This window comes from Panicum virgatum, chromosome 2K (genome assembly GCF_016808335.1).
Source record: "Panicum virgatum strain AP13 chromosome 2K, P.virgatum_v5, whole genome shotgun sequence".
Lineage (NCBI taxonomy): Eukaryota > Viridiplantae > Streptophyta > Magnoliopsida > Poales > Poaceae > Panicum > Panicum virgatum.
This window is the reverse complement of record NC_053137.1, coordinates 64,385,192-64,400,375: the sequence shown is the minus strand read 5'-3', so window position 1 is coordinate 64,400,375 and position 15,184 is coordinate 64,385,192. Positions and strand designations below refer to the sequence as shown.

At 50.0% G+C, this 15,184-nt stretch overlaps 3 protein-coding genes across 3 annotated transcripts; 2 read left to right on the top strand and 1 right to left on the bottom strand.

Annotated features, from left to right (window-relative positions):
- The first annotated feature begins 707 nt into the window (after positions 1 to 707).
- LOC120694522 lies at positions 708 to 2,824 on the top strand. The gene is made up of 3 exons (XM_039977669.1): positions 708 to 1,788; positions 1,925 to 2,095; positions 2,235 to 2,824. The coding sequence occupies exons 1-3, from the start codon at positions 838 to 840 to the stop codon at positions 2,547 to 2,549; spliced, it is 1,437 nt and encodes a 478-aa protein (XP_039833603.1). The 5' UTR covers positions 708 to 837; the 3' UTR covers positions 2,550 to 2,824.
- A 6,828-nt stretch (positions 2,825 to 9,652) lies between these two features.
- Positions 9,653 to 11,746, bottom strand: LOC120694521 (GEM-like protein 1). Its single transcript, XM_039977667.1, has 4 exons — positions 11,488 to 11,746; positions 11,276 to 11,377; positions 10,653 to 10,927; positions 9,653 to 10,087 (listed from the first exon to the last, which is right to left on the bottom strand). Exons 1-4 carry the CDS (start codon positions 11,657 to 11,659, stop codon positions 9,905 to 9,907), a joined length of 732 nt encoding a protein of 243 aa, XP_039833601.1. The 5' UTR covers positions 11,660 to 11,746; the 3' UTR covers positions 9,653 to 9,904.
- A 707-nt stretch (positions 11,747 to 12,453) lies between these two features.
- On the top strand, positions 12,454 to 14,478 carry LOC120694520. Its single transcript, XM_039977666.1, has 3 exons — positions 12,454 to 13,385; positions 13,517 to 13,687; positions 13,824 to 14,478. Exons 1-3 carry the CDS (start codon positions 12,480 to 12,482, stop codon positions 14,187 to 14,189), a joined length of 1,443 nt encoding a protein of 480 aa, XP_039833600.1. The 5' UTR covers positions 12,454 to 12,479; the 3' UTR covers positions 14,190 to 14,478.
- Positions 14,479 to 15,184: the final 706 nt, after the last annotated feature.

Sequence of the window (15,184 nt, the reverse complement as noted above, 5' to 3'; positions counted from 1 at the left end):
TTTTCAAAAAAAGAAAAAAAGAAAATGCAAAACAAGCAGATGGAGATGGGTGCCATCCTCTGTAAACTTACACAATCTGTTGTCGCTTGTCGATTAGGCTCTAATTGTTGGCATTAGATCCTATCATCATTAATCTATGGCAGCTTTCAATACAAAGAACGCGTATGCCAAGCCGTTGTGCTGCTCGTGCAGTGCCGGTGGGCACAGACGAGACAGCCAAAGCCTTGGTCAATTTCAAGTTGATGTATGCGAGCACATAGAATGGTCGTTTCACATGTACAGAGAGCAATGAGAGTACTAACAAACAAATGCGAAAATGTATTATATTTATACCAGTGCCTTTAACCCATTGCCTAATGATGTCTCCAGTGCTTTAGATAAATTTCAGCACGAGATCCTGAACCTGAATCTGAATGCACCTCTCTGCAGGGCTTTGCTGACTTGCCGTGGGAGCAGCTGATCTCATGCGAGGATTCGGCGTAGTTGGGACAAGTAATTAATCACATTAGCCGTGGGGATCAGCGCGAATTAGCGTGAGCAATAGCCGTGCGCCGCCGACTGGGATCCGCGCGGCCCCACCGAATCCCTCGGTCATTGATGCGACGACCGCCATTGACCTCGCCTTTGTTGCGCAACCAATCCACCACCCAAGTTCCAACAAGCAAGCTCTCCAAAAAAAAAAAAAGTTCCAACAAAGCAAGCTGAAGCAGAGCATTTACTCCACAGCACAGCAAGCCCGTCCCCCCACTTCCCCGATCTCTTCACCTCCCCTCGTCGCCATCTCCCACTCCTCACTCCCTAGTCCCAAACAACACTGGGGTTCCGGCCATTCGAGCCATGGAGTCGCGATTAGGCCGCCGCCGCCGCCAAGGCGCGCCGCGTGGGCCTCACCGCCGCTGCAGGACACGCCGCTGCGGGGGCGGCGATGGAGACGGAGTGGATCGCATTAGCGGGCTCAACGACGACCTGCTAATCCAGATCCTCGTCTGCCTCCGCTGCGCCGCCGCCGCCGCCCGCACCAGCGTCCTCTCCCGCCGGTGGCGCGGCCTCTGGAGGCACCTCCCCGAACTCTCCTTCCGCGGTATCGCCAGCGACGCTCTCCAATACGCCCTCGCACAAGTCGCCATACCAAAGCTGTCCCTCCTCCACATCTATTCCCCCCACTATATCTACCCCGAGTTTTCCGTCGAAGGAGTCGCCTCGCTGCTCCGCGCCGCGTCGCGTCTTGACCCGATCGATCTCAACATCGTAGCTGGGGCGGGCTGGACGGATGAACCCATGGCCGTCGAGGTGCCATCCTTCGCCCGCGCAGTATCGATCAGGCTGCACGTTGGCAACCTCCACCTAAAACCGCCGGCGCAAGGCGGTGATTTCCCGGTGCTAGAGAGGCTTTCAATTGCTGCTGGCCGCTTCGATATCGACCCCCTAATCTCAGGATGCCCATGCCTGCGCGTGCTAGAGGTGCATTTAGATGAGGATCTCAACCCCATCACGATCCACTCAGCGACCATCGAGGAGCTTCGTCTGACCTGTCACTTGTGGCTCCATCTCCGTGGTGTTGACATCGTGGCACCCATGCTGAAGAAATTCACCTTGGGATGGTCCGTGCACAAGGATTTCAGCATGTCATTGTTGGCACCTAAGGTGGAGAATCTGTGGTGGAATTGCTGCGTTGGCTTTTATTCTGAAGCTGTTGTGATTGATGCGTCTGGGATGTGGACGCTGGAAAAACTGAAGTTAGAGACTCAGGAGAGCGGCTTTGTCCTAAGTTTGGATGTAGGAAGACCGGTGCGTTTCCATTCTTTCGATATACTATTACTCTTTTATGTTCAAAGTCTTGGAAATTCCAACTAATTGTTTAACTTTTACTATGAGTTATCCTGTGGAGTGCATCATTTGACATGTGATTTTCATGCGCTTGCAGCATTCTGCAACACATACGCGAAACTTGCAAGAAATGTTCCAGCTTCCTAACATATCTGTTTTGGAGCTATGTGTCGAAAGACGTGGACATGTTTATGGAGCAATCGCGTTGGATATACTAAGGATTTGCAATGCTACACAAAAGCTTAAGCTGGTTATTGATCGTAGTATGGTAATTCTTCACCTCTTATTCCCAATATATAGAGTTTCTAGAAATATGCTTAACTACATTACTTGGTCTCGGAATATATAATTGCTTAGTATGATGTGTGTTTTGATTTTAGATTAAACATGCTTAACTTCTCTTTCAGCTTTGGATGACGGATGATGATGAAGCATGCCCTCCAGACTGCCTTTGCAATCAACCGCATAATTGGAGAAGTCAGAATATCTCCTTGAGCCTTGAAGAAGTAGAAATAGTAAATTTCAAAGGAAGCGGCCATGAAGTTGATTTCTTGAAGCTTTTGTTCAGATGTGCTCCCCTGACGTATGTGACCTTGAAACTGGCCTCCAAAATTTCACCAAGTAGCCGAGGATGCAAGGAAATCTACAAGATTTTCAAGGCGAATCCAGCTGCAGAGTGTCATGTTTATCGTAAACGTGGCAAGGAGATTATCTACGCATGACTGCATATGATTCTAGACGACGCAGCTGGAGATACATTCTCATGCTTTTGTCTTACCATCAGAACTAAGTGTGTTTTCTATTATTGATAACCTAGCCGTCATGTTTTGCTGAGGATTTGTGTGAACTCCGTAGACTTGTTTCCTGTAGTGGCCACCAGAATGAATTGCCACATTGTTGGTCTAGCCTAAATGCCTAATGAATTCTGGTTCATATTTGTATCCTAGTTATGCAACTTTTACCAGAATATGCTAGATTAACTCCACTTGAACCTGTATGCTTCTTTGGTTGAATATTACCTAAATGCTAGCGATGGCAGATATTGTGGATTATAGAATGTTGCAGATATATGCTGGTGGCATCTTTCCGGCACTGTCAAACTATCAGGTGTGGCAATCACATCCTGTTCTACTCTTAACGTCTCAGGGCCTGATCGCGGAAATTAAAGAGGTAGTTCGTAAGTCGTAACGCGTTGGTCAAGCCGTTTCTGCTGCTCGTGCAGTGCTGATGGTCCGATGGACACATACGAGAGTACGAGACCGGCAAAGCCTTGGCCTTTTTTTTTTTTTTGAAAACCGCCTTGGCCAATTCCAGGTTGATGTATGTGAGTAAATAGAATGGTTGTTTCACATGTATCACTACTACAGTAGCGAGCAAAGAGAGTAACAAACAAAACATTGGCTTCAGTCAGCTTCATTCAGAATTTGCATGCACCTCTCCAAATGGGAGGGAAGGGCGGCCTCCGTCCGTGGCACCTCCAGCGACATTGCCTCGGATACCCAGCTCGATCGGAGTCCAGCCGGCGTACCTCGTAGTCATCTTTGCCGGTGATAAGCGGCGCGGCAATGGTGTAGAGAATAGGGGTCCCCGCCGCTGGATCGAAGGATGCCTCGATGGGCCGCAATGGCAACCACTGTGCCACTGATCACAGAGATAAGTAGCGTTGCTCTAGTGTCGAATCAGTTTGTGCAAGCAACGAATCCAGAAGATGAACTACAGAATGGGACCGAAACTTCTTCCCTGGCGCCCCTTCCTACCGACATGATGGGACCGAACCACCCTCAAAGTTTCTTAACACCCCCCAAATACTATCAGCAAAAACTGCTTGAGGCTACCAGGTTGTGCCGTGCTCCAGCTCTATTTTGACGAATCAGTCCCCAAGGCGAGTCTGCACAATGGCATGCCAGAGCGTCATGGGAAGCTTACAATGCGTAAACTTATCCAGAAAATTCTGAGATCAAAATTTCATATTGGAGTTTGAAGACAGAGCTTAAATGTATTAACTATCTAAGAGATGCTACATAAAGGACGTTGACCCTTCTGAGTTAACTTTTCTAGAATTACCTCTCCAATGGTTTGACAACCAAGTTTGCCCAGACTTCATAATTACAACAGTTTCTCTCACATACCACTGGCCGCGGCTTGACTAAATGATATAGCCAGCATCTGTACACTTAAAAAATGAATGTGCAATAAGCAATTTTTTTGGGACTCAGCAGTACCATTAACAACAAATCGAGGGTCATTGGCTCATTGCTACCTCAACTTCACACAGATAAATCTCTTCTCTACTTCTACTATACTTATACATATATATCTCTATCTCTTCTCTACTATGTAGCCGCTCCCACCATTACGACACGCCTCTCCTTGTTATCAAAATTTGAGAGTCAATTCCCCACATATTTGCATTTTAGAACCAAGTGTCCACCATCTTCATCATATCCCCACACAGTGGGCATCTAGTATTAATCTTCATTCCTCATTTTTTTTAAGAAATAATCTCCATTCCTCTAACCTGAATTTGCATTGGCAAGCAACGATGCCCAAAAGCCAATTGGTTCAGATTTTTCGATCATACCATGTAGTTTCCTCTGGCCCAAGAGGCAAGAGGAGGGTTTCTCTGACTGAAGCCCATTAGAAGGGGGAAAAGTTAAACTGAAGCTCTCTGCCTTTCCAGAAAAGAAACTAAACGACACAAACCTACATCAGTTTCAGGCTTCTTACAAAAACTGTCTGAAACGACGCGAAGTCGTTCTGCTCTCCAGAAACTGTTTGTGTTCGAGTTCCAAATTGGCAAACCATATCGGGGCCGGTGCAGTGCAACCGTCTGGGTCACAACTTGGCTTTAACAGGTTGCAAATACAGACTAGTAAATTGCATATAGGAAACGTTCCTGAACATGGGGCTACTGTTGATGAAAAAAAAAGATCAGACGCTAATGAAGTAAAATGGTGTTGATCTAAAAAGAACTTTGAATGGTATTAGAGCACCAGGATGCCTCAGCCAGGAATTGACAATTAGGCATACAAGTTCGTCCTACTGAATAAAACACTGACTGGTCAGATGAATGTCAGTCCTGTCGAAAGGTTGCTGGATCTTCAGTAAATTTCCCCTGTTTCGGTGGCCCGCGAATCCTCTTCAACGTGTGGCGTCCCCGTAGTCGATGCGTACGCACGCGCATCCGCGAGCCGGCGACGAGCTGACGACGCCGCCTAGATGAAAACGGATGCGCTGTTCAGACGGCTGACGGCTGGGATCGATCCGCCTCTCTCCGGCAGGGTACGGGATGCCGGGATTGAGTGACGCAAAGGAGAGAACGTCCGGATTGAGCTCGGTGCGCGGCGCCATGGTTGCCATGCCGTCTCGCCGGTCGCCGCGCCGAGCATCCGCCTTTGGCGCCCCTTGTCCTCTACAGACCAGCTTTGACACCGGCCGTAGAAGCGTGGAGCTGGCTAGATGCCACAGGGCGTTGCTCCGAGGTGCCCACGTGTAAGAGGAACGAAGCGAGGGGCGGCCTGAGCGCGGCGGCGCTCCGGCGAGCCGCGGCATGAAGCCGCGACTGCAGTTTCGGCGACCCACAGGGTGGACGGTATCTCAGATACCGACCCCGGGTGGACGGTATTTGAAATACCGTCCACCCTTGGCTTCCTGGCAGCCGTCCGATCCGGACTGTACGGCCCAAATTAGCCGCATCGCAGGAGCGTCTTCCTCGTCAGCCTCTAATGCTAGAGGCCCCGCTGCTCCCGCCGCCCCCGTCCCAGCCTCCGACGAGGCTTGTCCCGGTGCCTCGCATGCCGGATGCGCCGTCCGTGATCTGTCTTGACAGGAGGAAATCAGAAGCTACTCGGATGTGGAATCGACGCACAAGAGGTTTAGGCAAGACAGCAATCCGCAAGAACCCAACATGGCGCATTGTCGCGGCACCGGCGAAGAACAGGTTTGGCGGTGCGGCGGCGGCGCTCCTGCGAGCCAGGACTTTCTGAGAGAACTGGTCGCGGGCACACTTTCAATCCCTGTCGCACTGGGTGAACTGGTCGCTGGCGCACCGGCGTTTGTTCATCATGGATTCTTCATCTGGGTTCAGAGCTCTGATCGAAGACGGATGACATGATCCTTGGCGCGCTAGTGCGCTACAAAACCAGCAGCAGCAACAGCCGGAGGTCATGGACGCATGTTCGTGCCACCCAAGGCGCGCTTGGACGTTAGACTATCCTGCAAGACCTTGCCGCCTCGCCGGTGCTCCGTCCCTAGCAGAAACCTACGGCACCTGATGACATGAAAGCAGCCCGCTGTTCAGATTCAACCTGGCACCCGGGACACTGCAATTCTTCTTCACCTGGGCAAATCGTCGGCATTGTCGAGCTCACTAAGTTGGGTTCAATTATTTATAGTTTGTCAAAGCCTGAAAGTTCTAACAGCAGCCACTATGCTAGTATGCTTTGTACTAGGCAAGGCAAGTTCTGATTTGCGAAAGATGAAATTATTGGACAGGTTGTAGTATAGTACTATATCTTTGGAGAAGCAGCTAGTGTCATCATGAACAGGCATCATGGAAACTGCTTGATTCTGTTAAGAATGTTGTTTTTGCCTGAGTTAAAAGCCACTAAAAATGGTGGAAACATCATTGTACAAGTACCACTGGTAAGTTCTACAAGGTACTCAATATGTTTGGCATTCTAATTTTATCTACAAATTTTCTTTGTAGATAAAATCAGAATACCAAGCATAGCTAACGAAAGCATTATTTTGGAGCCTTGAAGTGTATTTGCCGATTAAGCATGCTGCACGTAGATGGACGTCTTTGGTGCTAGAGTTGAAACCTGACTTCTACATTGTTAATCGGGTCTGTGTGTCTAACGAATTCAGGTTCATATTTGTATCCCAGTAATGCAACTTTTAGCTGCATATGCTAGATTCTCTCTTGCTGACCCTGTATGTTTTTTTTTGAGGGCTGTATGCTTCTTTGGTTGATATTAGCCAGATTCTACTACTTTCCCTTGGAAAATAAATTGAGAGCCACCGGTCGGAGGTTTTGTATGCTGGCGACATGTTTCCAGCAGGATACAAAACTAGCAGGTGTGGCATCAGGAGATGATTCGGCAAGAGGTAGTCCTTGGTCGATTTCTAATTCCAGGTGACGCATGCCAGGAGATAGGGTGGGTGTTTCACTCGTAGCACAAGCTAGCGAAGAGAGTAGTAATTAGCAACACTGGCTTCAAGTTTCAACCAACTTCATTTAGTTTTTACAGACACTTCTTCAGGAGTATCAACATGCTACAGATACATGGATAAACACATTTACAGGCATACATCCTTACAGGGGGCATACCGCATAGACAAGTGTGTAAATACACAGGCGATCTTTAGGCGCCATGAACACCGCGAACAGCCTCCTGGAGATTCTTCACAGCACTATCGTAGTTCACGAAACCCATGAACCAGAACTCATGGTTATCAACAGTGACAACCTGAATATACCTCTCTGCAGGGTTTTGTTGACTTGCTCAGACGCTAATGAAGTAAAATGGCGTTGATGTAAAAAGAACTCCGAATGATATTGCAGCACCAGGACGCCTCAGCCTGACAGCCAAGGAGTGACAATATTTGGCAATAGGCATACAAGTTGATCCTACTGAATGAAACACTGACTGGTCAGATGAATGTCGGTCCTGTTGAAAGGTTGCTGGATCTTCAGAGCATTTCCTCTGTTCCGGCGGTCCGCGAGTCGTCGTCAACGTGTGGCGTCCCCCTGGTCGATGCCCACGCACGCGCATGCTCGAGCCGGCGACGAGCTGACGACGCCGCCCAGATGAAAACGGATGCGCTGTTCAGACGGCTGACGCCTGACGGCTGGGATCGGTCTGCCTCTCTCCGGCGGGGTACGGGATGCCGGGATTGAGTGACGCAAAGGAGAGAACGTCTGGACTGAGCTCGGTGCGCGCGCCATGGTTGACATGCCGTCTCGCCTCGCCGAGCACCCGCCTTGGCGCCCCTTGTCCTCTACAGGCCAGCTTTGACACCGGCCGTAGAAGCGCGGAGCTGGCTAGATGCAACAGAGCGTTGCTCCGAGGTGCCCGCGTGTAAGAGGAAGGAAGCGAGGGGCGGCCTGAACGCGGCGGCGCTCCGGCGAGCCGCGGCATGAAGCCGCGCCTGCAGTTTTCGCAGCCTACAGGGGGTGGACGGTATCTCAGGTACCGCCCGGGTGGACGGTATTTGAAATACCGTCCACCCGCTGGGTACTTGGTAGCCGTCCGATCCGATATGTACGGCCCAAATTAGCAGCATCGCAGGGCCGTCTTTCTCGTCAGGCTCGGATGCTGGAGGCCCCGCTGCTCCCGCCTCGCCCGTCCCAGCTTCCGACGAGGCATGTCCTGGTGCCTCGCACGCCGGATGCGCCGTCCGTGATCCTTCTGGACTGGAGGCGATCAGAAGCTGCTCGGATCTGACCGCAATTCCCCCAAAACCCAACATGGCGCATTGGCGGCACCGGCGAACAGGTTTGGCGGTGCGGCGGCGGCGCTCCTGCGAGCCAGGACGTTCTGAGAGAACTGATCGCCGGCACACTTTAAGTCCCTGCATTACTGGGTGAAATGGTGGCTGGCGCACTGGCGTTTGTTCGTCATGGATTCCTCGTCTGGGTTCGGAGCTCTGAAGAGGGATGGAATGATGATCCTTGGCGCGCTAGTGCGCTACAGAACCAGCAGCAGCAACAGCCGGGGGCCATGGACGCATGTTCGTGCCACCCAAGTCCCGGATTGTACGTTGGCTATCCGGCAAGACCTCGCCGGTGCTCCGTCCCTAGCAGAAACCTCCGGCACCTGACATGAAAGCAGGCCGCTGTTCAGATTCAACCTGGCACCCGAGACACCGTAATCCCCTGTTTCTTCACCTGGCAAATCGTCGAGCTCACTGAGCTGGGTTCAATTTATAGTTTGTCAAACCCGGAAAGTTCTAACAGCAGATCTTTCAACTAATAATCAAGAGTAAAATGGTGCACCACCGTGACTGTAGCCACTATGCTAGTATGCTCTGTACTAGGCAATAAAAGTTCTGATTTGCGAAAGATACATGAAACTATTGGACAGGTTGTAGTATAGTACTATATTTTTGGAGAAGGAGCTGGTGTCATCATGAACAGACATCATGAAAACTGCTTGATTCTGTTAAGAATGTTGTTTTTGTCTGAGTTCAAAGCCGCTAAAAATGGTGGAAACATCATTGTAGAACTACCTCTGGTAAGGTCTACAAGGCACTCAGTATGTTTGGTATTCTAATTTATCTACAAATTTTCTTGTAGATAAGATTAGAATACCAAGCATATCTAACGAAAACATTATTTTGCAGCCTCGAAGTGTATTTGCCGATTAAGCTTGCTGCACGTAGATGGACATCTTTGATGCTAGAGTTGAAACCTGACTGCTACATTGTTAATCTAGCCTGAGTGTCTAACGAACTCAGGTTCATATTTGTATCCCAGTAATGCAACTTTTAGCTGCATATTCTAGATTCACTCTTGCTGACCCTGTATGTTTCTTTGGCTGAATATTAGCCAGATTTTACTAGTTTCCCTTGGAAAATAAACTGAGCGCCACCGGTCAGAGGTGTTGTATGCTCGCGACATGTTTCCAGCAGGGTACAAACCTAACAGGTGTGGCATCAGACGATGATTCGGTAAGAGCTACGTACTCAGCCTTCGGAACACTGTTTATTCGTTCTGCTGCTCGTGCAATGGCAAAGCCTTGGTCGATTTCCAATTCCAGGTGATGCATGCCAGGACATAGGGTGGGTGTTTCACTCGTAGCACAAGCTAGCAAAGAGAGTAGTAATTAACAACACTGGCTTCAAATTTAAATCAACTTCATTCAGTATTTACAGACACTTCTCCAGAAGTATCAACAATTCAACATGCCACAGATACATGGATGCACTGCATAATGATATCCAATGGCACTGGCGCGCATCACAACGCGAGATTTCACAACTATACAAGCACCATGCATAAACACATTTACAGGCTTACAGCCTTACAGGGGGGCACATCACATAGACTAGTGTGTAAATACACGGGCGATCTTTAGGCGCCATGAACACCACGAACAGCCTCCTGAAGATTCTTCACAGCACTATCGTAATTCACGAAACCCATGAACCAGAACTCATGGTTATCAACAGTGACAACCTGAATATACCTCTCTGCAGGGTTTTGTTGACTTGCCGTGGGGTTAACTGATCTCAAGTGGGGAATGGGTAAAACAACCTGTTCATGCGCACACAAATGATAAGGCATAGCTGGAACTAGGAATTAACCAAAGAATGGACAGAAATTCAGAGGAACTCAACAAAGCAATATCTACACACTAACAAACTCATGTTTTCCTTTGGTCAATATACTAAGTAGCAAATTAGTAGCACACACAATCTGTATTCATAAAACTGAAGATAACTAATGTCAAATCAAATACTCCAGTTACAGGTTGTGTACTCCAAAAGTTAGCAGTTTCATATGTTTGTCTATACAGGTGACTTTCATCATATGTGAATTTGAATCTAACTTCAATATCTGCAGATTTTAATCTGAATTCAGGTGGTTGCTAATTAGCAACCAGTTACAGGCTATAGACTACAAATGTCACACCTAGTCTTATGCAACAAAACCAGAACTTCTCATACCAAGGCATGCTGCCTGTGTAGGAGTATTCCTTTTTTAGCATCAAAACAGAGTACCAAAAAACTGGAGAATGTAAACTGATAATCTATACACAATGAAGAGTGAACTCTATCGCATATACTGAAGAGAAGGAACTAAAGCCGGCACCATGTACCTTGTAAAAGGATGACTCGGTTTTGTTGTCCTCGGTTACATATTTCACAGGGCTGTCACTACCAAATGCAATCTTGACAGTCGAGAGATACAGGACGCCCATGATCGGGCCATGAGATGTCGATAGGTAGCACACATACACCTTCTTGAGCTTCTCATCAGGCAAGCACTCAAAAGTCTGCCGAAATATCTTGTCGTAACCACCCTCAGATATTACCTTTGATATCTGAGCAATCCTCCCCATTGCAGTATCCGTCATGCTAGATCCAGTTTTGACTGCAAAGATGCACACCACAAACAGTATAGACAGCTATTTACATTGCTGATCGAATTGTGAAATAGGCATAAGCATGGACTTTTGAACCATTATTCCTGAACATGGCAAAGTCGATGCGTCATCATGTGATGTGAGCGCCGCTGCATACTGTGCCACAAAACTGCTTCTGATTGACGATCCACTGCATCCAATCAGAAGCACGCCACTAGCAGTTGTGGCACAATATGCAGCGGGCCAGCGGCACACTCAAATTTGTCTCTACTTTCTTAATACATGAACGGCTGTCTGTTCTCTTTCAGAAATAAGTACTCAAACTTGTAGTCGTGTCAGGGAATCGGGACACTCACGGTGCTGCCAGACGTCGCCGACGATGCCCTCGGTCTTGCGCGCGGCCTCGTTGAACTTCTTCCCCACCATGCCGAACATCTCCTTCAGATTGTCCGTAGCGCCTGCGGCGATCCACCCCCAAATCCAGAGCGATCAGGGCACCCGCAAAGCAACCAAAACCAACGACCGAACCTGAGCAGCGAAGAGCATGACACAACGGGCAGGAGCTCACTCTTGGCGGGGGGGTTGGGCGACGGGGCGGAGAGCACGTAGGGGTTGGCGCCGGCCGGCGGCACGACGGGCGGCGGCGGCGGCGCCATCTCCTCCGGGGACAGGCGCGGGTACGCCGCGTGCTCCGCCGGCTCCGAGGCCGCCGGCGCATTGGCGTCGGGCTTGGGATCCATGGGCGATTGGGGATCGGCGTGGGTAGGGCGAGGTGGAGGAGGAGACTGCCAGACTGGGGGCGAGCTGGTTGGGGACGGGGAGGACGGCGTCGCTGGGGAAGGTGTTGACTGCTCACGAAGAACGCGTGAGCACGGAGAGCATCTACGCCGTCCAAGTGGCGGAATAGACGGCTCAGATCTCGCACAGACGTCCCGTTGACCGAGGGGCTTGCAGTAGCTTTTTCCCCCCTCTCCCGTGGACCGAAATAACCCCAGCAGCGCGCGCAATTCCCCTCCGCGACGCGCGTTTTTTTTTCCGCCGGAGCAGGATAAATTCGCATATAGATGGCCGTTTGGCCCGATGCGCATGGAGCGCGAGACCCGGCCCAATTTAGTCCGACTAGAGCACGATTCGGGTCCGATTATTATTGGGCTCCGGACGGTACGGGCACGATAGTTGGACTGTGTCTGGGCCTCACTGTCAGCCTATGGATGCGTCCAGGCACGGCTCGAAAAAGGGCGGCCCGATGGGTAGCACGATAGACCCATTTAAATACTATGTTATCCATTGTCAAATTCTATTTAAATATTTTCGGGCCGCCAGGCCAAATGGACCGGCCCGGCCCGATTAAATCAATTTCGGGTTGTGTCTGAGCCAGCACTTTAGCCTATGAGCAGGCACGACATAGCACATTAATATTTTCGTGGTTAAACGAGTCGTGTCTAAACGGGGCGTGCTTAGACGGACCCGTGTCGGGCCAGGCCCGTTTGGCCACCTATAAATTCGCGCCGTCTGCCGAGGGCTCCACATCCTCCACCCACCGCTCCAGCCATCTTTGTGATGGCGGAAACCCGATCCGCCCGCCGCCGCCACCTCAGCGCCCAGGGCGGCGTTGGCGGTGGATCGGACCGCATCGGCGGGCTCCATGACGACCTGCTCATCGAGATCCTCCGCCGACTCCGCTGCGCCGCCGCCGTCGCCCGCACCAGCGCCCTCTGCCGCCGGTGGCGGGGGAGCGGCCTGTGGAGGCACCTCCCCGAGCTCTCCTTCCGCGGCGTCGCGCCCGGCGCAATCGAAGCCGCCCTCGCCCAGGTAGCCCTCCCTAATCTGTCCCTCCTCGACATCGAGATCACCGACAGGCTCACCGCCGAGGCCGTCGCCTCGCTGCTTCGCGCCGCCGCGCGTCTGGACCCGGCGGACCTGAGCATCGTGGTAGCCTGGGTGGTCCAAGCTGATGAAATGGCCCCCATCGAGGTGCCTTCCTTTCCCCGCGCAACGTCGATCACGCTGCGCCTTCACAAGCTCCACCTAGCACTGCCGGCGGAGTTCCCGGCGCTGGAGAGGCTCTCCATCACAAGCGGCCACTTCGATACCGGTGCTCTGATCTCACGATGCCCACACCTCCGCGTGCTAGAGTTGATTCACTGTTGGGGAATCGAGACCATCACGGTCCACTCGGCGACCATAGAGGAGCTCCTTGTGATAAGCGCTCAGCTCCGAGGTGTTGACATCGTGGCACCCATGCTGAAGAAATTCACCTTGCACAGTGATGTGTCTGTGGATTTCGGCATGTCATTGTTGGCACCCGAGGTGGAGAATCTCTCGTGGAAGTGCTGGTCCCATGGCCAGTTTCTCCTTCCGGGTGAAGCATTAGCAGTAGGGATCGACGGGATTTGGCGCCTGGTTCGTATGGAGTTGGGAACAGGGCGAAGCGGCTTCATCCTCGGCTTGGACATAGGAAGATCGGTGCGTCTCTTTTTCTTTAACATCCTTTTACTCTTTGACATACAGTAATTTGAGCAAATTGTTTTACTGCTGTTATTATAAGTTATGTTATGGAATGCTTCATTTAACAAGTGATTTTCATGCATTTACAGTATTGTGTATTACAAGAGCGGAACTTGCAAGAAATGTTCCCGTTTCCTAAAATTTCTATTTTGGAGCTATATCTTGATACACGCGGTCATGTGTATGGAGGAGTGGTGTTGAATCTACTCATGATTTGGAATGGTATACAAAGGCTTAAGCTGGTCATTGATCGTGATATGGTAATTCTCGAGTATATTTGCATAATATGTAGAATTCGAGAAATATGTTTAATTGCATTCATAGATGCCAGAATAGTTGTTTCGTATGATGTTTTTGTGGCTATGGAGAATTAACCATGCTTTGGTTCTCTTTCAGTTGAAGGACGAAATGTGCTCGCCAGACTGTCCTTGTGATCAACCACAAAACTGGAGAAGTCAGAATATCTCCTTGAAGGGTCTTGAAGTAGTAGAAATAAAAAACTTCAAAGGATGTGGCCATGAAGTTGATTTCTTGAAGCTTCTATTCAGATGTGCACCCCTGACGAAAGTGACTGTGAAACTGGCCCCCAATGTTATACCAGATAGCAGAGGATGCAAGGTCAAGGATGTCATCAAAGTTTTCTGGGCGAATCCATCCACAGACTGCCATGTTTACAATAAACGTGGCATTGAGGTCTGCGGATTTCACTCAAAGAAAAAGGTTATCTACAGAAGTGCTTCTACTAGATGCAGCCGGATATAATATTCTCAATCTTTTGCCTTACCATCAGGATTAGTGAGTTCTTTCTCTGCCGTTGTTAACCTTGGCGTAATGTTTAGGATTTGTGGTAACTTCGGGTATGAATTGCCACATTGTTGGTCTAGCTAAAATGCCTAATGAATTCAGGTTCATATTTGTATCCTAGTTATGCAACTTTTGCCTGAATATGCTAGGTTAGCTCCATCTAAACCTGCATGTTCTTCGGTTGAATATTATCTAGATGCTTACTGGTTTCAACCAAAAAAAAAAAGAAAAAAGAATGTTGCAGATACCTGCTGCTGTCATCTTTCCAGCACTGTGAAACGAACTATCATGTGTGGCATCACCTCCTGTTCTATTCTAACGCGTCAGTGCCGGAGCGGCAAGAGGTAGTCAGCCCTCTGAACGCGTAGGCCAAGCCGTTGTGCTGCTCGTGCAGTGCCGATGGGCGTAGACGAGACAGCCATAGCCTTGGTCAATTTCAAGTTGATTTATGCGAGCACATAGAATGGCCTTTTCGCATGTAACGCTACTCCACTGCCTAATGATGTTGAACCTGAATGCACCTCCCTGCTGAGCTTTGCTGACTTGCCGTGGGAACAGTAGATCTCAAGTGAGGATTTGGCGCAGTTGGGACTAGGAATTAACCACAAGTGCTTATTGTTATATTCTATCACGGTAGGGTTCTGAGCAAGGATCACATCTAGAGTAGAAACCGGGCCTAGGGTACATGTTCTAGCAAGTAAACAAGTAGGTTGAGGTTCTTTCCTAGTTCTAATACAAGGATGAGAAGGAGAAGGGGGTTCGAGGTCACAGACCGTCGGTCGGCGGCGGGGCAGACGACCTGGCGGGCGCCATGGTGTCAATGGAGGCGAGGATGACGTCTAGGAAGTCGGGGTCGGCGAGGTGCTTGTCCACGAGGTCACGGTCCGGTGACGGCGGTGTACGGCGCGGGTAGTGGTACCCCTTCGTCCTCCACCGGCACTGCCCAGGGACGG